Source organism: Gossypium hirsutum, chromosome A10 (genome assembly GCF_007990345.1).
Source record: "Gossypium hirsutum isolate 1008001.06 chromosome A10, Gossypium_hirsutum_v2.1, whole genome shotgun sequence".
Classification (NCBI taxonomy): domain Eukaryota; kingdom Viridiplantae; phylum Streptophyta; class Magnoliopsida; order Malvales; family Malvaceae; genus Gossypium; species Gossypium hirsutum.
In genome coordinates, this window is record NC_053433.1 from 113,787,590 (window position 1) to 113,810,125 (window position 22,536).

Genomic DNA, 22,536 nt, shown 5'->3' on the forward strand with positions numbered 1-22,536 from the left:
TGGAGCCTAATCGTTGTTAAAACATGTTCACACTTAAAGATGCATTTGTACTTAAAAGGCGGGTGCCTAATAAAATAACCTGTTGAGCGAATGGCATTGTTGTGAAAGTGGGTGGACAAGGCCCACTCAAGGAGTAGGAGGCCTGAGTTCTTTGCTGAGAGCAAGGGGAGGGTAAGTGGGTGGACAAGGCCCACTCAAGGAGTAGGAGGCCTGAGTTCTTTGCTGAGAGCAAGGGGAGGGTTAAGTGGAGAGAGAGCGGAAGACTTGGCTTGAGAAGATGTAAACTTAAAAATTTAAAGGAAAAAAAGTAAGGATACCAAGTTAAGAAAAAATCATAAAAAATTGGAAGTATCAAATCGGGAGAAAGTTTCAAATGTCGAATGAATATTTAAGCTTAAATAATTAACATTTTTTAAAAAAATAAGAATTTACATTTATAAATATACATTTAAGAAATTATAAAGTATATAATTAAATAAAACAAATTTAAAGTAACTGTGAATTTTGATATTTGAATTATAATACCTAAAGATGAAAATTTTATTTTTGGCAAAAAAAGAATGATTGTAACATTTTAATTTTGTGAAGTAGGGGTTTATAAACCTATTCATGGGTCAGGTTATCTGCTCAGGTCTAAAGGCTCGTTTGACATTTGAAAGGTTTTAGGTAAAAATATTAAGCTTGAAAAATGAGTTTAGGTAAAAAATTAAGTCCGTTTAAAATATGGTTCAGATTCAGGCTTGAACATTCAAGGCCCGAGCCCTGCCTGACCCATTTTTAGTTTTATAATATATTATGTTATTTTTATATATTTATAACACATTTAAAAAACAAATCTATACTAAATATATAATACTACTTTAATATAAACATTAAAATAATGTTAAGATAACTATATAAAAAATTTCAATCAATAAAAATATATAAAATTATTAAATATTAAATTAAAATAATATAAATAATTTTTAAAAAATTAAAAACAATATAGATGAGTTTAAAATAGATTTGGGTTAATCTTTTGCAAATATGGATAGATTTGGGCAAAACTTTATATTCTTGTTCCGAGCTAGATAGAACTTGAACAAATATAAAAATATTAATATTATACTTAGACCCGACTCATGAGCAACTAAGTGTATATATTATGAGATGAGAATGGTTTATATGATATTTTCTTTGCTATTCTTTCATGCCTTTCGGATGCCTATAACTATAATTATAAATTTTCTTTTTAAAATTTGTCAATAAAAAATATAAAAAGCAATTGTTTTTCAGTATTTAATTTTTCCCTTTTCATGAAATACACATGCAGTAAAAACCACTAAATTATTATGACTGGAAATTATAAATAGTTGTATGATTTTTTTTTATACTTAAATTATTTTGCAATTCTTTTTTTTCTTTTTCTTTTTTTTGCTTAGAAATGAGGTATTGGTGGAAATTAATTTTCAAAATGTTTTTAATCCTTCTTTATTAACCTCTACTTCAAATCCTGCTATAAGTTCATACCTATACTATTAATCTATAAATTAGTTTTTATCTTCACTCTCTCAATATAATAATATATATAATAGATATTATAATGATAAAGTATATAATATAAACAAAATTAATTTATAAGTGCCTAAACTTTTTTTTTTCAATAGTGATTCTTATTGTTATACAATTATAGTAAAAAGAATCCAACTTGGGGTCGACCAACCTAGAATTTGTCCCGAACTCTTTCAGGGAACTCCATTTTGAGGGGTTTGTCCTTATTCTTCTTTGTAATGGTGTAGTGAGCATGGAATGAACCCGTGAAGAAGATTAAGGAACTCATGAACGTTAAAAAGACTAGAAATCACTTTCAGAAAAGAGGGAAAGCAACGATGGAATCATCAAACAGCAACAACAGAATCTACGGAATCTTTTTTGAAATTCTTCCAAGGCTCGTGATTTGCACCATAAATATCGCACACCATCATCACACCAGAAGCTATGGAATCATGGTCAGTGATTGGTTTAAGGTAACTTCTTTGGTGGGAAGAAATCAAAACCCCAAATATTATATACCCACTTGGGGTATTTCTGATATCATTGCATGCAACGATTAGGTGTGTTCTCTTCTTCTTGTTTTTTGCTTCTTTTTCAAATAAACTTCCACCGTTAACAAACTTGGAAGCTGAAATCATTCTCTGTAACTATTGAAACCAAAATTAATATGCAAAAGGAACTGCTTAAAGAATCTGATAATAGATGGATAACTTCACTTGTTTCATTTCTTTTTTAAATATCTGAATTTTATTCTTCAAAAAGATTGCTTCAAGAATCTGGATATCATAGAAGAAAAATGAAATTGAAAATGAAAAATGAAAGAAAACGCCAGTTGACAACACAAAACTGTTGGTAATGCAAAATTGTTGAAGATTTAGTGGGGGTTGTTGAAGATTTTGTGGAGATGTGGTTATGGGTTTTTTACAAAATTGCCAATGCCTTTTTACTATATTGCCTTTTTACTAGTTTCCTCATTTTTACACAATGAACAAAGAAAAGAACAACTCTCTCTGAAAGCATTCCTCTCCTCCACTTTATGTGTGTTTTCTTTATAAACTAGTCGTTTTTTTGTTCCTTAATCACTTTAGAGAAAATTTTTTCTAGGAGTTTGGGTTTTAAACAAGATCGACTGTGACCCTTCCAAATTTTCCTGGGAATTGTTCCTACTGTGACTTCCCAAGAAGAGCAGTAACAATCGAGCTCCATCTTCCATATTCGAGTGAACGAATACCAAAGGTTTGTGTTAACCTTGAGGGACGTTGTCCACTGAACAATTACACTGATCAGAGCGAATTCGTTTCTAAGGCCGTGGATTTACCATGGCACAGTAATTTCTGATTTTATATTTAATTATTTATTTTTTCTAGTCAATGCTAACATATTTGTATTACGATAGATTATATTTCCAGCAAAAATAACAACTTACCTAATCTCGGGAAAAAAAAGAGACATGGTGATCATCCTAGGAGCGGTGTAATTCGGTCAAAGGTACGTCTGCTCTTCCATTTCTTCTAATCATATGCGTACCATTTTTTCATTTATTTCTTTTTGTTTAATTTTTTTCTCAGCTATGATACTTGAGTCTTATTATGTTGAATTAGTTTGTAATGATTAAATTTTTTGAATTAGTTCGTAATGGATGAAGAAATTGCAGCTATAGAAAGGAATGATACATGAGAGTTGACTGAGCTTCCAGAATGGCACAAGACAATTGGTGTCAAATGAGTGTACAAGACAAAATTGAAGGAGAATGGAGAATTTGACAAGTATAAGGCACACTTGGTGGCCAAAGGTTATAAGTACGTAGGAGTCTGGGGTGGATTACAAGTATGATACAATCAGATTAGTGATTTTGCTTGCAGCCCAACACTCTTGGCCTATCTTCCAGTTAGATGTGAAGTCGGCATTTTTACATGGTGAGATCCAAGAACAAGTATTTATTGAACAACTTGCTGATTATGTTAAACATGGGAGTGAAAATAAGGTTTATAAACTAAGAAAAACTTTATATGGGTTGAAACAAGCCCCGCGTGCTTGGTATAGTCGAATTGAATCTTATTTCTTAAAATTTGGTTTTACAAGGTGTCCTTATGAGTCTACTCTTTTTATTAAAACTGATGATGAATGGAAAATGCTTATTGTGAGTTTATATGTTGATGATCTTATATTCACTGGAAACTCCAGTTCCATGTTTAATGAATTCAAAAAGTCTATGAAGGTTGAAATTGAAATGTCAAATCTGATGCATCTAGGTATAGAAGTAGTGCAATTAGCTGATGGAATATTTATTTCTCAAAGGAAATATGTTCAAGATATTTTGAGCAGGTTTGATATGAAGGATTGCAATCAAGCAAGCACCCTCATTGAGTTTGGTTTGAAGTTGAGAAAAGAAGGAAAAAAAAAGTGCACAACACTCTTTATAAGTAGATTGTTGGCAACTTAATGTACTTGATTGGTACAAGACCTGACATAATGTATTCTATGAGTTTGATAAGCAAGTTTATGGAGAATCCTACAGAGATGCTTTTATTGGCTGTCAAGAGAATCCTTGTTACTTGCAAGGAACCAAGGATTTTAAGTTGTTTTACAGAAAATGAGAAATTTCAGATTTATTTGGATTCACTAACAGTGACTTTGCATGAGATCTAGATGATAGAAAAAGCACTCCAAGTTATGTTTTCATGATGGGAATCGGAGTTGTTTCATGGTTATCTAAGAAGCAATCCATTGTTTCTTTGTCAACAATTGAGGCTAGACTTGTTGTTGCAATAGCTTGTACTTGTCAAACTATTTGGCTAAGGAAAGTCTTGGAGGAGAAGTTCAAAAGAATAGGAGCTACAACAATTTTTGTGACAACAACTCAGCTATTAGACTTGAAAAAAATTCAGTATTACATTGTAGAAGCAAGCATATTGATGTGAAGTACTATTTGTTGAGAGATCTAAAAAATGATGGGGTAATTGATCTCAAGTACTGCAAGAGTAAAGATCAACTGGCTGACATATTCACCAAACCTCTCAAATTGTTTTCCTTCCAAAATTTGAGGAGATTAATGGGAGTTTGCACTTTGGAGGATCCTATTTGAAGAATGGCACCAGTAAATTGAAGTTTAAGGAGTTTTCAGTTTAAAGGAGGGATTGTTACTAAAATTTGATTGCTATCCTTGTTTCTAGGCAAGTAGTTGTTGCACATCAAGGATTTAGTGGTTGAAAATCATGGGTTTATTTGGTTTAGATTTTTCTCTAGTTGTTAAGAATCCTATTATGAGTCTTATTTTATTAGTGCCTAATTTCTTGATTTTTCTGTTATTTAATTGCTTATATAAATAGGCTCTTGAGATTATGAATAATTGAACTGAACATCTTATTTTCCCTTTCATTTATTATTTTCATCTATTATTTACATCTTGCTATTATCTCTCTCGGTAAGCTAACAATATTGTGGACTTTCAAATAGAGTTGTGGCTGTTTTTAAAACCTTGAAATTGGCCGAAGCATTTTCAGTAGACACATGGGCCTTATCATTGTTCTTAACCAAGTGTTGGACTCGAATTTTTTTTGAACATTAACCTTCCCTAGATTTGGCAGACGGGCCTCAATAGCTTTATTAATCATGAGTTGGGCGTGGGGCTTTTTACCAATAGCTTTAGACCTATTCCTATCCTTGCTCCCTTCACCTCTGAAGGTCGATGTATTACTTTCCAAGTCAACTGCCTCGACAGGATCAGCAATTGGCGGCAAATCAATAATACTAGTGTGATTCTCTTAAACCCTGATCTGATCAGATTGTCTCCTTGATCAGATTGTCATTACATGTCCCTCTTTTAAATCAAAATCTTCATCACCAAAGAAATCATCCATTTGGTAACGTTCAAAGGCACCTCGACTCTCCCCCAGCGTCCGGTAGATCCTCTCCCCTCCTTCGAACCTTCTTAGTGGTCCTACCAACGTGACTATCAGTCATAGGCCGAGCTTGCTCTGACATGAGTCAAAAAGAATAGGGTCATTGCTTTTATCATGAATGTTCTCATAAGTTTTGGCATAGTTAGAACAACAAATCATTGAGAGAGTTCAAAGAAAACACTAATTATTTCCTTTTTTCCCCCTTAACTTTTATCTTAAATATGTGCTGATGTTCGAATTATTATTTAAAAAAAAGTTCAGATCGACAAACCCACTAAAGCCATGAAAAAACCTGAGGTAGATTCCACAAAGATCAAATCTCCAGTTGAAATTATTTAAAAGAATAAAACCCCAACAAACAAATAAAGTGAAATGAACATCAGCAAAAGTTCTTTACATGTTTATTTTATTTTATTTTTTTAAAAAAGAAGAAGGGTATATTTGCTTTTAAAGTATATGCTGGGAAGATCCCTTCACCACCATCTTTTTCTCTATTAAAAAGCAAGCAACTGATCTCCTATCAAAGCCCTCTCTATGGGAAACCTTCTCTTCCCTTCTTTAACCTTTCTTTCTGCTATTTCAATGGAGTTTGCTGCCGGTTTTCCTCTAGCAATGGTGATGCTACCAAGGAAGCTGATGCAGACTGCAGTGAAGTAATATATTAATCTTCTTCCCGAGTTTATAGAGATGATAGCGGGTCGGATTTCTTCAATTTCTTTTTGTAATGTTCGATTCTGTAGCGATGAAAACGAATCGAATAGCTACAAATATCCAAATCGACACTATTTGTTATCATCTCTATCCAAGCATGTTAAGTGTTCTATATATACCATTAGGGCAACCTTGAACCTTTGGCAACTTTAGTTTTATATGTAGTTTGTACTTTTATTTTTATATGTTGTTGTTTTCCACTTTATGTTTTATTTATGATTTAAGTCTTTATCTTTTATTCTGTTTCCTTTCTTATGTAGTTTCTTTGGTGAGTACATTGGTTTGTTTTCTATTTGGCTTTTGGACTAAATTGCATAGAAATGGAATTAAGATACAAGATAATGCTATCATGTTTAACGTTATTTCAACTTTTCAATCTTTTACGAAACTATTGTTTGAAACAAGAACGTCACGTCATTTGTATCCATTTTTCAATAATTTAATGTCACATCGATATTTTTATCTTAAAAAAATTAAATCCAAATGAAAATCTTGAAATTCAAGATGAATTTACTGTTATGACTTTAAACTATTGGAAAGGGATAATATCTTTGTTTCATACAATCATTTCTCTTCATATAAGTACTAGTCTCTCACGTCCATGTTCAACGTATTTAGACATATTTATAAAATAATATTATTTTTAAAATATATAAAGGGGTTAATATAGCTAAAAGTATGGACTTCTCTATACTAGGAATTAAATTGCATTTTATTGATCTCTGAAATGGACAAATTAGCCCATGTACATCAAGAAATGAGCAAATTGGTCCTACCGTTAAAAATTTCTTCTATTTCCACCGTTAAGTGATTAAGGGGCTGGCGGAACAAGTAGGCAACGACACGTGACATGCCACGTGTACCTCATGCTGATTTGGTATTTTGTCATGCCAACAAATATTTTACTAAATAAATAGTTTTTTGAATAATTATTTGAAAAGTCATGCTAATATCCAAGTTGATTTTACAGTCGGCATTGGAGAAGAAAAAAATCATTCGGGTTTTAGTTCGTAGATTCAATACGTTTAAAGTTATTTCATGAAAAAAAAAACTAAATCATAAAAGAGGAAGGGAAAAGAGCTTTTAGTTGATGTCGGTGGTGTGAATGAAGAAAGCTATATGGCAATGATTTTAATAGCCCAAAAACTTTAAAAAAATTTAATGACCACTTTATAGCTTTTTGACATTAAGTGATCAAAATATAAACTTACTAATAGTTTAATGATCTTGACTATAATTTTTCTTAAAAACTTTAATGAAATAATTAGAGAAGAAAATTAATTGATATTTTATAAATTTAATAAAAAAATTAATGATAAAATCCACTTGGAGGCAAAGAACAACAATATTTAAGTTTAATAAAAATAAAAAGATTTAATATATTTCCTTAAAAATATATTTAATATTTTAATTTAATATAAATATTTTTTTAGAAGTAGTTTTATATAAGAGTATTAAATTATACTGATATTCATTTAATTATAAAAAATTTTTATTTTAAACACTCAAAATAAAAATTTTACAATTTAAACACCTACATTATATAATTTAATCATTTTATTGTTACAATTTGATATTTATAAGTTTAGTAAAAATAAAAATAACTAATGATGAACATAAAATCCACTTAATTGGGAGGCAAAGAAGTTAACATTTAAGCTCAAGAAATTAATAATTAACTTTTTTTTTTTGGTAATAATGAAGAAAATAAAGTAAACATAGATTACAAGAGCTAGCCCGATCCTCCAAGCGGGGATACTTCAATTATTCGCAATTCATGGCTTCCCTTATGTGCCAGCTTGACCATACTATTAATCTCCTGATTGTTTCCTTTAGAAATATGTGAAATACTTCAATGGTCAAATTGTGCCAGTAGCTAAGGAATCTTCTTGATCAAAGCTGAATTAGATCCTTTTGTAGGTCTCTTTTGAATAATCTTAGCGGCCTCAAGGCTATTGATCTGGATTAACACATGATCATAGTCCCGATCAATTAGAATGCCTAATCCATGGGTAAATTACATTCTTAATCACTAAATTACGGGTAAGTTTTTATTTTGATCACTTAATTAAAAAAGTTACAATTTGGTCACACTATTCAAAAGTTTTCATTTAAGTCACTGATTTTAAATGGGTGAAGTTTTCAACGAAAGGATCAATTTACTATTTAATCTAACGTACAAGGGTTAATTTGTTCATATTTTAGTAGAGGGGCCAAAATGCAATCAGACTTCTAGTACAAGGGCCTCCATGTACTTTTACCAATTAATATGCTATTTGGTATATTAATTAACTTCAATGCTCAATTTGGTACTTAAGTTTGACTTCAATTTTCAATTTAGTGTCTAAACCAAATAATATCATGTGACTCAATAAATAATTGACATGTCTACTCTAATAAATAAAAATAATTTTATTACTAAAATAGTAATAATTAAAATTGAACCGAGTCAAATTGAAAATCTTCTTTCATAAATTTGATTCGATTCCCGTTAACTTACTCGACTATTGAACAATTATATTACAAAATATGGACTTTACTTTTTTTTTACATGCAGTCCATAAAATTAGAATAATTTAGATTTAAGTTAATTAACTATTTTAACCCAAAGTTAGGTTTTCATAAATTAATAAAGCCATGTATCTAGGCCTGCAGATCAAATATATGTTTACAATCTAAAATTTTCTAATTTATGAAGGACTGCATGTAAAAAAAAATGCTAGAGAGGTTAGTTAAGGGGATATTAAGAAAATTTAGGTAGTGCTTTGAACTTAAATCAAATATTAACTGATAAATAAAAAATAGTGACATTTAAATTATACCATGCACAACTTTTATTTTATAATATTTTACTATGATTTCTTTTTTATATATATACTAGATTTTATAGGTAGGTGAACGAAATATTTTTCTTTAAAAAATATATCAACAAATGATTATTAATAAAATGTTAAAAGTTTTTTTATATGAATTTATTTGTTTTGGGTTTGATTTTTAAATTGTTTTATTTGAAAATTATATAAAATTATGAAAAGATAAAAATATTTTATAATAATATTAATTACCTTTTAATGTAAAGATATTTTAATAAGACTTAATTGGCATGCACATTGTTGTCAATACAGGAGGACGTAAGTTCAAGTGCACTAAAGCGTGTTATCCTCCTATCTATGAATTGAGAGCAGATATAATCAGAATGTATAACAAGATTCTAACACCTTAATCAGTGATTAATATATGGTAAAAAAGGTGCTCCAAAATGTAGGTAAAAAACAAAGAGAAGCTTGGTAGTTGAATTTAGAGTCTTATTTGGTCAAAATGTTTTATATTGTTTCAATAAGAGAAAATGGAGACATTTTGACTTCTACCATAGGGAAGATAATCAAGAGGAAATATATTTATATTATAAAATGTAGAATATTTAAGTCAATTGTAAATTTTAAATTTATTTGCATCAATGTACTGCACAGTGTAAATGAAAAGACAAAGAGAAACTTACTAATTGCTTAGTTGACTTTCAAGTCTTACTTGGTCTAATGTTTTATGCTCTATTTTATTTATATAAAATTATTAAAATACTTATGCAATTTTAAGGTAATCTCTTTCACCAAACCCCTTTGCATTTTGGTTTATTAATTACTTTTAGCATTTTTTTAAACCATAAGTTTTGGACTCGCAGTTTTTGTTTTAGTCATTTAACTAAAAAAAAGTTATAACTTGGTCGTTGAATTATTCAAATATTTCCATTTCAAGTCATCGGGTTGTTAAAATCGATGTTATATGACTTTCTTTATTAACATTGCATGTACCAATCGAAAGTTTTCTTTTTCATTTTTATTCTAAAATTCAATTTTTTTTATGAAATAACTTTGGACGTTATGAATCTGCAAATCAAAATTCAAACAGTTCTGTTCCTCGATTTCCGGCATTGACTGTTAGATCGTTTTGGACCTAAGATATGTTCTACTACTCCGTCAATGGGTATTGATCCACCATACCAAACGTCGAAATGTCACTTTGAGCTTGATAGCGGAACTTCTAAAAAATAAACTTAACAACCTAGTGACTTAAATAAAAAAATTTAAATAATTTAATGACCAAATTATAATTTTTTTCAATTTAGTGTCTAAAAAAACTTATAGATTAGTGATTACTGGCATGGTTTACTTATAAAATAGTGAAAGTTCAAGAGTTAGGAGAGACAAAAAATTAACAAGGGTTAAAATGATTTTTTGTAAAATTGTATCATCAAATAAGTCATTAGAGAATTTTGAGCAAAATGAACTCAGAGGTTTTGTATTGCCATATCTCTACAACTGAGTTTATACTGAGTTGATTCATCACCAAGTTTAAGTTTTGACAATTTCTTTTTTCAATAATTAATCCATTCCCATTAATAAAACGAAGTCAAATTTTTATTTGAAAGTGACATTAAACTGATCATCAATCTTGCCAGCAATGAAGAGCCACCCTTTATGCTTATATATTCCCATCCTTTGATGACACACCTTAAAGACGTTTCATATTTATTTTCATGCAAAAAATAAACTATGATATCGATCTCACTGTTTACAAATCTTACTCTATAACTTGAATTTACATCCCCTCTTCATCTGCTTCATTTCGTCGTTTGCCGGTGCCGGCTCCGATCTGAGGTGAGGTTATGATTTTTCGTCAGCATTTTTTTTTAAGTTTATTATTATGATTTTCTTACGTTTTTCGAAATCTTTGAATTCGGGGCGTGACAGTTTACGGCTCAGATTGTATGTTAATGTATAATGTTTTGCGAATTTATCAAAAATTTCCCAAATTGTTGTCTCATTTTCAGATTGCAGCTTCTGATCTTCGAGCATGGAAGGTGTTTGATATAATTTCTATATGAAGAAAAACCCGAACCAGTTATTGATCATGAGGAACGCTCTACTTTCGAGTTTGCCACTGCCCTCACAGTTCAACAACATTGGTATGTATGTGTATATATACTTATATATATATCTAAATCTACGAGATTAGTCTAAAAAATAGAGAAAGAAGCTCTGGATTCGAATCGTGGATATCATCCCGTAGTTAATCATTTTTAGGATGTTTTTCTTGCGTTTAGACTCGGAGGTATTCTGTTAGATCAGTGGCGAATCCAAGGTGGTGGCAGCCTCCTCCTAAAATGAAAAATTTTCTATTTAAGTCATTTTATGGTTTATAAAATTCTAAATTAATAATGGTAAAATTGTACTTTAATCTTGAAATGATAAAAATTTAATTTAATCTTTTAAAAATTATAAAGATATAGATCATTAAAATAGAAAAATTATATTTTTACTATTATAAAAATATACAATTTAATTTCAATCTCACAAAAAGAATTTTATGACTTTACCCATGTTAGAAGTTATAATTAGTAAGTGAAAGCATGTGTTTGTGGTGGCTATTTTAGTTTCTTAGTTTCTGATTTATTAGTGTGTGTTAGTAATATGTTAATAGCAGTTATTGGATTGTAAAAAGAGCTATAAATATTGATTCAATGTAATCTTTAAATTGTGAGCCAAAGTTAATAAAGATTTAATAATCATTCTTTCATTTATTTCCGTTCTCGTTAATTTGTTGAGTTAGAGATTTCAACATTGTCTTCTTAGGTTCCTACCAAACTACTGAGTTGTTCTATTGATATTTGTGGTGTACATCCAAAGAGGACAATGCCTTTGAAATATAGGGTAAATTACACTTGAGTTCATTAAATTATTAGTATTTTTACTTTTTGGTTACTCAATTTTAAAAATTTACAAAATGGTCATTGAACTAATCATGGGAGTTAAGTGAGATGGCAAGGGTCTCTCTTACCTTAACTAATGGTTGAGGGTTCGATCTTTACCTTGGGTATAGAGTAACTTTAAAACTCATGCCAATATTTATCCCCATGATGGGTACACAAAATGCGGAGGATTAGTTATTGAGCTCACTCCACTAGATACCTTGAGAAATAAAAAAAATATCATTAAATTATTTAAAAGTTTTTATATAAATCACTGGACTATTAAATTTTTTAACAAAAAAAGTTCAACTGGCGAGCTCCAAGCAATTATTTGATGATCAGTACGGTGGATAAGTATTCATCGGTGAGTAAAAACGCATACCTTATATCCAAGTCAATGAAACAATCAGTGTTGGAGATTAGAGAAGAAATTTGCTTGGATTTCGGTTCATAGATTCATGACACTCGAAACTGATTCATGAAAAAAAAATTGAACTATATAAGAGAAGAAGAGTGAAAGCTTTCGATTTGTTAAATAAAAACTTTTGAACAGTTCAATAACTATTTTATAACTTTTGATATTGAGTGATCAAAATATAAATTTATTAATAATTTAATGACTTTAGATGTAATTTACTCTTATATACCTAAGAAAGACATTATATAGGGTGATGGCGGAAAATGTCTTAGAATCCTATGAAAAAATGATTGCATAAAGTAACAAGGTTAAACCTCGGAATCACAATAGGTTTTCTTTTGACTTTATAAAATATATGATATAGTTCTGTACTTATTTTTGTTGTCTCTCTTTATAGGAAACAATGAAGCTCAGATGTCATATTCGGATGTCCTTATGCGGATGGAAACTATAGGGTATATATTCTACCTTCACTAAAATATAGTTTTATGCAACAATTAATTAAGAACACAAAGTTTTTATATCACATAAATTTATATTAACTAATTGATGTGGGTAAATGCGAAGAAAATGTCATTTTTAAATAATATTAGGGATTTAGGTTAATTTTTTTTGTTATTTAGAGAAATAGGTCGATTTTAGAGAAAGAAATATAAAACGCGTCCTGCAAGAAGTGTTTTCTTCTTACGTGTCTAAAAACACGTTTTGTGTAGAACGTGTTTTCTTTAATAACTTGATATATCAGCTCTTTTGTACTTTTTATTTCATTTTGTTTTAACTTTTTTTTAAATAAAAATGTGAGTAGAAGATGAATCGATCTCAAGACTCAATGACAAAATTACTAATATTTAACCATCTAATCAAAGAAGTTGATGTATTAACAAATGTGAGTAGAGGAGGAATCAAACTTACGACTTAAGGGCAAAACCATTAATATTTAACTATCTAATTAAAGAAGTTGATGTATCAAGTTATTAAAGAAAACGCATTTTGTAAAATGCGTTTTCAAACATGTCAGAAGAAAACTCTTCTTGCAAGACGCGTTTTCTGTTTTTCCTTCCAAAATCGACATATTTCTCTCACTATCTTCCAAAATTAGCATATATTGCTAATTTACCCAAATGATGCGTCAAAATAAAATATAAAAAAAATTGCAAGTATAATAATAAAATGGAATCGTTTGCATAAGTAAGGCTAATCCCTTCAATGGATGGGAAAAATAAGAAAATTAAATCAGAAACTCATAAATTAACTTAAATTCAAAAAAAATATATATGTGTTGGATATAAATATTTAATTTTTCTCGGATTGCTACATTGTTTGTAAAAGAAAATCCAAATTAATTGGCCGCAATATGTTCCTTTTTACACCTTTTTTAGCAGAAATGTTCAGGTGGATGATGCCTTTTCTGCGGAATCTAAAACATTCAACAATGGCGACCAGCTAGGATATGGGGCCTTTGCTGCTCCTTATCAGTCCCACTTTATCTCTGATTTACGAGGTTTGGATAATACCTCCATCACATTTTTGCATTAGAGGGTTGGGTTGGTTTTCAGGGCCTGGCTTGTGCTTAAACCTTTCAATCATTTGGCCAATTTTACTTTTAGAAAATATATAAATGAATTTATTATCATTAAATTTAAATAAAAATATTTTTTTTATTTTTTTAAACCGTAAAATAAGTGAGTCTAAGCTAAAATTAACCCAAAAGTTTTTTAAAATTAAAATTAAAATCGACTCATAAACACCTCTTAAATATGTAAAATATTCTTTCATACCATTTCTATTTAGTTCATGATATTCATACATGAATTTTTACCTGCAAAAGTAATATCATAAAATAGTAAAAATACCCTTTGTTTGGTGTTAGATCATCAATTTGGTAGCTTCAACTTTGGCACCTATTTTCAACCTTCTATGTCACTCAGCAACAAGCTAGCAATTCCACACTTTGAATCGGTATGTAAACTCTAATCCTACTTCTTCTTCTTTTTTATATATATTTGATAAGTCATACGGCAATACTATAACTTTATATATATATATATATATTACAAGATGTTAAGATTCCGGTTGTCTAATTTTATAACACATGGTATACTCATTTTGTTGATATGTGACAATTCTTCATACAGCGGATATTTAATTCCAAATCGATTAGAAAGTACTTTTATAATTCACACTTACCTTTTAAATAAATGTCTTCACAATTTTCATAAGCTCTCTAGAGTTTCTTCCTCTGAAAAAATTTATGAAAAAGACAAAGAAAAGTAATAATTTTTCTATTTAGAGGTAAATCTGATTCCTCTTCAAAAATGAAAAAGTTTCAATTTAGTCATCTTATAAATAGAGAAATTATAAATTAATATATAGTGAAATAGAACTTTGGCTCTTCAAAATGAAAAATTTTCAATTCAAACATCTTATAAATAAAGAAATTATAAATTAATATATAGTAAAATTACACTTTAACCCCTTAAAAAAGAAAAAAATTATGTTTAATATAACTTAAAAAAATATTTTTAATAACTTAGAAGTACCATTTATTTTTTCTAGTCTAAGAGTTTTTTTTTAATTTACAAATAAATTGATAAAATAAAAATGTACATACTTTAGCTTTGATAACATATGCAATAGATTTTTTTTTAATTTACAAATAAATTAATTAGATAAAGAAATATATACTTTAGATATAATCAAGAAATTAAAAAGTTAATTTTAATCTCACTAAAGAATATTCTCATAGCTTACTTCACTATTTTTATTAAAAAGTTAATTTTAGTTCCACGTTGGTTAGAGAATACTCTCATACTCACATTTACTCTATAAATAATTGCCAATTTTTTCACTTTCATTAAAGAGTACTTAATGTTTATCTCACATCAACTAGAGAATCCTCTCATTTCTTACTTTGACAATTTTTTCACTATTTTTATTAAAAAATTAATTTTAAATCTCACATTGACTAAAGAATACTCTCATAGCTCACTTTTTCATTATTTTCATAAAAATTAATTTTAATCTCTTTAAAAGTTAATTTTTAATCCCACATTGGCTAGAATACACTTTTATACTCACACTTACCCTATAAATAAGTGTCAATTTCTTCCGTATTTTTATTAAAAAGTTAATTTTAATCTCATGTTAGTCATTTTAATCTCATGTTGACTAGAGAATACTCTCATAATTTACTTTATCATTATTTTCATGAAAAAGTTAATTTTAATTCCACATCTACCAGATAATACTCTAATAACTCACGTCTTATTTTAATCCCACATTCACTAAAGAATACTTCAATAGCTTACTTCTTTACTATTAATCTCACATCTACTAGATCATACTTTAATAGCTTACATTTTATTTTAATCCCACATTCACTAAAGAATACTTTAATAGCTTACTTCTTTACTATTTTTATTAAAAAATAATTTTAAACCCTTAAAAAGTTAATTTTTGTCCCACAATGGCTAGAAGGCACTCTCATGCTTATATTTATCCTATAAATAAATGCTAATTTCTTCCCTATTTTCATTAAAAAGGTTAGTTTAAATCTAAGATTGACTACTTACCCTATAAATAAGTGTCAATTACTTACCCTAAATGTCAATTTTTTCATTATTTTCATAAGTTTTTTCTAAGTTTCTTCTTTTGTGTAAATTCGAGAGAGAGCTTATAGTTTAAATTTATTTAAATATTATTAACATAAATGGTGGCGATTCTAATACAATACTAACACTAAGGTTTTACAAATGAATGATGATGATTTCAATATAGTGCACTTACTCGCCAAAAGTCAGCAAATAGTTATATGCAAATATTTTATATATAAAAAATACGAATTAATTAAATGTATCTTTTATTTTAAATACAATAAATATGTAGATCTATATAAAAGTATTAATTTACACTATTATTAATTAAAGATTGCGTTGATTATTTTATAATTGTAATCAATATTATCATAAGTATATATTAAATTATTTTAATTTATTTATTAAATGATTTATTATTAAATTCAAAATATGGTAGATTTTTTTTTAAAAAAAAAACTAGGTTTGAATATATTAAATGTAAGATAAAGTTATGTTTTTAATCTTTGAAAACGGGTTGATTTCTTCTTCTTCTTCTTCTTCTTTTCCTCTCAGGACATTCAAAACTTGCAAAATGGACGAAAACGTCCTTCAATTGAGTTTCACCAAGAGCAAACGCCATTAAATCCAACTATTGCTTTGAATGAGTGGAATAAGAACAAGAGACAAAAGGTGTCTTCCTTTCAACAACAACAATCTGCTCAACAAAACATTGAAACAGAACCAGGAATCAGTGATTTCAGGGTATGGAATTTGCAATATATGATGAAAATTAATGAGAAATTGAGAATGTATGTATCTTTTAACATAATTTCAATGAATAAAAAAAATCAAGTTTCAAGTTTTTCCTTTTATGTTCCATTGTAGTTGAATACGCCAGTGAGGAGAAGCCAAAAGCTAAGTGACAAAATCACAGCTCTTCAAAAGTTAGTTTCCCCCTATGGAAAGGTTAGTGTTTTGTTTACATTACTTTTATTTTTTTATATTTTTAGTTATTTGTGTCCTGTCTAAAATATTCGTGTATGACATTCATGTTTTTACGCATATTCGAACATGAGTATAAAAATATAATCTTTAGAATCGTTTAAAAACACATTTAGAGCAATTCGGGATTTATTTAAGAGATTAAAATTAAATTATAAATTTTTGAAGAGTGAAAATATAAATTTATTATTTATTAATTCATAATTTCATTACTTTTAAAGGATTAAAATGATATTTTTCTAATTTTAGGACAAAAGTACAAATTTACAATATATTAATTTATAATTAGATTATTTATGGAGGAGTGAAATGCTATTTTATCGTCTATTTATATATTTATATCTAACACTTACACTCGAGTCTAAATAATATAAACCTTGACATAATCATATTCAATGTAAATGAAGGGTGAATGGGTCCTTGTATTATAAATACTTGATCAAATTAGTTCATCTACTATTAAATAGATCAATTTAGTCTTTATATTATTAAAAATAATCAAATAAGGTCAAACTGAAATAAATTTAATATTTATTATTTAACGAAGTTAATAGTTTTAAAGTTTTGTTTGAAATTGAACTGCAATTAAAAAAATTAATTTTCAATATATTATTTTACAATAAATATTAACTCTGTTACAATTTGGAATTATTTAATTTTTTAACTTTTTAATAATATAAGGACTCAATTGAACTATTTAATAATATAAAGATTAATTTGATTCATAAAGACCAAGTCACCAATATTAAATTAAGCAAACATCTTTATTTCCTTAATTAGATTGTCTATTTTTACATTAAAAATTAATTGTCTTTTGTCTTTTGGCAAATAAAGAAGCAAATTTGGTTGAATTTATTATTGCAGGCTGATATAGCTCCAGTCCTTGAAGAGGCTTCTCTTTATATCAAACTTCTACATCAACATATTCAGGTTTATATTAAATTCCTCAATAAATCATATTTCAAAAACCAAATTAAATGCTTGGCTTTTTACTAGTTTCCTTAGCTTTAAATAATTTATCTAAATTTATTTTTTTCTCCATTTTCACCCCAGAATTTGTTTCAAATGCCGAGGAGATCATACAACAGTCTTGGAGCTATTCACCCCCCACAGGTAAATCATTCTTGAATTCACTCAATCAGAAAATGTTTATGGGTTGAATTGAATCATGATTTGAGTTTTTTCCTCTCTTTTTTTCTTATCAAAATATATCAATTAAAATTGATGATTAGACCTGATTTTATTATTTTATAAACCTTGATTCAAGTCAGGTCAGGTCAGGTCAGGTTAGGCTAAATAAAAAACATACCGTTTATTCTTAACCCGAATATCCTATATGGGTTAATCCAATTCATGCAAAGTTAGGTTGAGCCGATAGTTCAATCTTAAGACAAGTTTAGATTTAGAGGCAGTAACAGAGGACAAAAAAAGGACCTCACCTTTTAGGCCCTTGAAACTTATAAAATTACAGGTAACAGTGATAAAATTTGTGTCTTTTTATCTTTCAAAATTTATAATTCAATTTCGATCCTAATATAAATTTTCTGATTTTGTTGAAGTTTAGATTAATATTTATTTCAGTGGTAATTTTATTTATTTATTGTTTTAGAATTCCTTATAATTTAAAAAATAGGACACTTATTATTGTGAACAGGAAACTGAAAAGAAGGAAGATTTAAGAAGTAGAGGACTTTGCTTGGTTCCAATTTCCTTTGCCCAAAAAGTTACAAAGGAAGAGAAGACTATTGATAGTAATTCTATATCAAGAACAAATAGTCATCCATAGAAAAGTTTTAATACCAATATTATGTATTTAATGTATCCATTTTTAAGAGTTTATATGAGAAATTATTATTGAAGTTTTAAATTTTCATTCAGATATATATACATATATTAGTTTCATTTTTTTCAGAGTTTGAATGGGAGAACTACTAAAAAAATTAATTAACCAAAATGTAAGGCTTTTTTTAAATTGACCCAAATAAAATAAGTAATTACAGAAATGACTCAAAAGCAAAATTATGTACGAGAATAACTTGAAATTTATAGTGTCTACCGGTGTCATAAGACACACCATGAATACATGTATATTTTGAAATATACATACGGATGTCGTCGGACATAGTGGCGGCACTCGAAAAAATTATTTTTTAAAAAAATTAGATGATGATGAGGGGGCGATGTTGTTGATATATCTGGCGACACCAATGGGTATTGTAAATTTTAGGCCTTTCTCGTACATGATTTTGCTCTTGAGTTATTTTCGTAATTATTTATTTTGTCTGGGTTAGGTTAAAAAAAGAAACCAAAATTTAAAGATGAATGATAAATATGAATACTTACAGCTAGTTTAATTAATATTGTATCATTAAATATATTAATTTATTATTATTATTGATATATTTTGATATGTGAATTTGTTAAAAAACATTTAATATATTTTTCAAAACAATATATAATATATGGATATGTAAAATATTTAAAAATATCAAATAAATAAAATTAAAAATTAAACATAAAATACTGATTAAAAAACTTACAAATCCAACATGGGATTCAATAAATTCAATATACACTAAAACAAAAAAATTACCCCATCCATTAAACAATAAAATCATTCATAAATTAATTTGATATTAATTTAATTAATGTATTTTTCTAAAAATATTTATGAAATCAAGATATCTCAAATCCTATTAAATAATACATTTTTTAGCCTTATTCAAATTTGTTAGATTATATATAAGAGGAGGCAGGTGAAGGCCACTATCCCCTAATTTTTAAAAAAAAATTATATAGCACCCCTTTAAAATAAATTTTATTACATTAAACCTCCTAAAAATTTAAATTCTGCCCCCTCAACCTAAAAGAAATATGTAGTCAATAATTCTAATAAAAATTTGCTCCTTAGATCGTGTTTTTAGATCTGCCATTGACTATAGGGGATACTAAACAAAACGAGCCGGTACGAATTATACAAATTGATTACTATGCAACTCTAATAAGTAATATTTTAATTTATTTTTAATATTTTAAACATAAAATATTTAATTTTATATCATAAATTAAATAAAAATAAAACCATCCAAGTCCCATTTTGGATTTCCCAACACCTGAACATAATAACAGTGAGAGGAAGCAATGCTAGAAACGATGCCGTATTGCTGATTCCATCTAACTAAAAAAACACGTGCTCATTCCACCTTGAGCAAACAAAAATCCCAGTTTTGAGATTTTTCTCGGTTGAAACCACAGCACATCAACAAAATCCCAAATCTGAATCACTTCAATTTCGCAGGTGAGTTAAAACTCCTCGTGTATATATATACATGTATATATACGCGTACTAAATACGTTGTAAACTGTAAAGTCTTTCAATACTGTATGTTCTTCTTTTATGATCTGAAATTCGTTAAATTTTGTTTGTTTTTCTTGTAGAATTGATGTTTACTTTTAGATTTTTATTAAAGAATGAGTTTCAACAGAAGCAGGAGTCTGTTACGTGGGAAGATTTTTCGAAGCATTGATCGTGTTCTTTACCGTGATTCACCGTACTGCAGGGACCGTCGGAATAATCGGTATAAACTTTTTTTATATTATTTTGATATTTAACGTTATTAAGAATCTTTGTGTATGATGATGTTTCATTCTTATTTACTTTTTGTTCTCGAAGTTCGATGTTTAAAGAATTAAGATTTAAATAATCTTTTTTTTTTCGTTTTGATCATAAAATAGATGGTTGATGTTATTTTGGCATGGAATAATTATATGAATTTTGAAGTATCCTGTTATAATATTCATTATTGTGAAATTGATAGAAATTTAAGTTAAATTTGTTTCTGACTGTACTGAAGTTTTTTTTTTTTTTGAATTCTTGGAAATGAAATGAAAAACGTTTCATGTTTGAACTTCTTTTGCTGGAAAAATTTTGCTTGAGATCAATGCATTTATTAGGTTTAGACAATGTGAAAAGAAGGTTAAGGAATAGAGACATGGAATGCAAGGATCAAGGGTATTGCACTAGTCGAACTACCGTTTTGATATGCTCTCTGCAACCATTTTGATAGGCTCTCCATTTTGCTGCTGAAGGTAACAACGGCTCGGTCCCCAAGTTCAATACTTCTATGCTGCTAGAATACTGTGGTCGTTAGAAAGCAAACACATCTCGGGCTGATATACGAGAATAATGTTTTATGATGTAGTTCATAGTTGAACACTTGAACTGCGAATTTGCTTGCTTCATTTAGTTATTCACGAGCTCTTGATTTCTAGGCCATGTTCAGTTATCAGTTTCACTTGCCACGCCTTACTTTGGTTATAATCGTGTAGGAGTTGAGGTGGTTTTGCTTGAATTTTTTAGGTACGCCAGTGTTCCCTATTTCTAGTTTAATTTGTTCATGTTCTCTACCATGTAAGATTTAGAATTCCTTGGAATCCGTCTGTGGTGTTAAAGGGTGCCATTAAGGCCTTACGGGTGGGTACGAATATTAAGAATATGTCATTTCGGAAAAAGGACCGGTTCATGGAACCTGCTGGAGGAGACTAGTCTGGTTATACATCATAAAGCTTGAGATCATAAACTATCTTCAACCCCGGCATCCCTTATTTTTGCTGCGGTAGAATTTGTGGTTCCAACTTTTGAGGCTTCGGTTTAGTGCTACAGTAGATTTGAGGCTTGGGCTTATACTAGCTGCTTTTCACATTGTTCATCTTTTCTCCTTTTTGAGAAATATGCTTTTCTTTGTTTTTGTCATTTCGATTTAATTTTAGGAAACCATGTTTTTGTTTCTCAGGCAAGATTATTTGTGTAACAAATGTAAGCGACCCGGACATTTTGCAAGGGAATGTCCGAATGTGACCGTCTGCAACAACTGTGGGCTTCCTGGGTGAGATGAATTCTTCCTCGTTTAAATTTTGTAGAACCTTTCACTTAAGCCAAAAGAAAAAAAGGTATAACCTTCCATTTCATATTTGTTCGTTCTCGGACCGTGAAATTCGTTAACGATCTGTTTTCTTCTCTTCATTTCTTTGTAGTCACATTGCTGCCGAGTGCAACTCAATCACTATGTGTTGGAACTGTAAGGAGCCAGGGCATCTTCCTGGCCAATGCCCCAGTGAGCCGGTTTGCAATATGTGTGGTAAGATGGGTCACTTAGCTCGAGATTGCCTAAATCCCAGACTTCCGGCTCCTGATGCAAGACTCTGCAACAAGTGCTACAAGGCAGGTCACTTTGCCACCGACTGTACGAATGAGAAGGCTTGCAATAACTGTCGTAAAACCGGTCACCTTGCTCGTGACTGCCCTAACGAGCCAGTTTGCAATATCTGCAATATATCAGGTCATGTAGCCAGACAATGTGCCAAGTCGAAACTGTCATCAGACATGGGAGGCCGCTTCTGGGACATTTTTTGCCGCAACTGTGGCCAGCCAGGCCATATTAGTCAGGACGGCGTTTCCATCGTCATATGCAATAACTGTGGTGGAAGGGGTCACCTTCATTACGAGTGCCCTTCAGCAAGGATGTATGACCGCAGTGGCGTACGTAGGTATTAACTACTTAACTAACCAACTTTTATAGGATTCTTTCATTAGAATCCCTTTGTTTGACTCATCTTTATAATTTGATTTTGAATTGATTTATTCTTTAA

At 29.2% G+C, this 22,536-nt stretch overlaps 2 protein-coding genes and 1 long non-coding RNA gene across 9 annotated transcripts; all 3 read left to right on the forward strand.

The window, feature by feature from the left end:
• Positions 1–10,374: 10,374 nt before the first annotated feature.
• LOC121207767 (uncharacterized) lies at positions 10,375–13,001 on the forward strand. Of its 2 annotated transcripts, XR_005902877.1 has the most exons (3): positions 10,375–10,801; positions 10,975–11,109; positions 12,708–13,001. It is a non-coding gene; the product is annotated as an uncharacterized lncRNA (long non-coding RNA). The 2 variants fall into 2 exon arrangements; XR_005902878.1 differs by lacking the exon at positions 12,708–13,001 and having other exon boundaries at positions 10,975–11,720.
• A 662-nt stretch (positions 13,002–13,663) lies between these two features.
• Positions 13,664–18,788, forward strand: LOC107896182 (transcription factor bHLH123). Its single transcript, XM_016821294.2, has 7 exons — positions 13,664–13,811; positions 14,181–14,269; positions 16,459–16,647; positions 16,771–16,851; positions 17,752–17,817; positions 17,941–18,000; positions 18,542–18,788. The coding sequence occupies exons 2-7, from the start codon at positions 14,228–14,230 to the stop codon at positions 18,671–18,673; spliced, it is 570 nt and encodes a 189-aa protein (XP_016676783.2). The 5' UTR covers positions 13,664–13,811; positions 14,181–14,227; the 3' UTR covers positions 18,674–18,788.
• Positions 18,789–20,050: 1,262 nt separating this feature from the next.
• LOC107897820 (zinc finger protein GIS2) lies at positions 20,051–22,536 on the forward strand. 6 transcript variants are annotated; one of them, XM_016823398.2, is made up of 5 exons: positions 20,169–20,185; positions 20,373–20,465; positions 20,842–20,976; positions 21,681–21,837; positions 21,922–22,536. In XM_016823398.2, exons 4-5 carry the CDS (start codon positions 21,779–21,781, stop codon positions 22,439–22,441), a joined length of 579 nt encoding a protein of 192 aa, XP_016678887.1. In that variant the 5' UTR covers positions 20,169–20,185; positions 20,373–20,465; positions 20,842–20,976; positions 21,681–21,778; the 3' UTR covers positions 22,442–22,536. The 6 variants fall into 6 exon arrangements, with proteins under 6 accessions (XP_016678883.1, XP_040934071.1, XP_016678887.1 ...); XM_016823394.2 differs by lacking the exon at positions 20,842–20,976 and having other exon boundaries at positions 20,051–20,185; positions 20,326–20,465; positions 21,681–21,773; XM_041078137.1 differs by lacking the exon at positions 20,842–20,976 and having other exon boundaries at positions 20,087–20,185; positions 20,358–20,465; positions 21,681–21,773.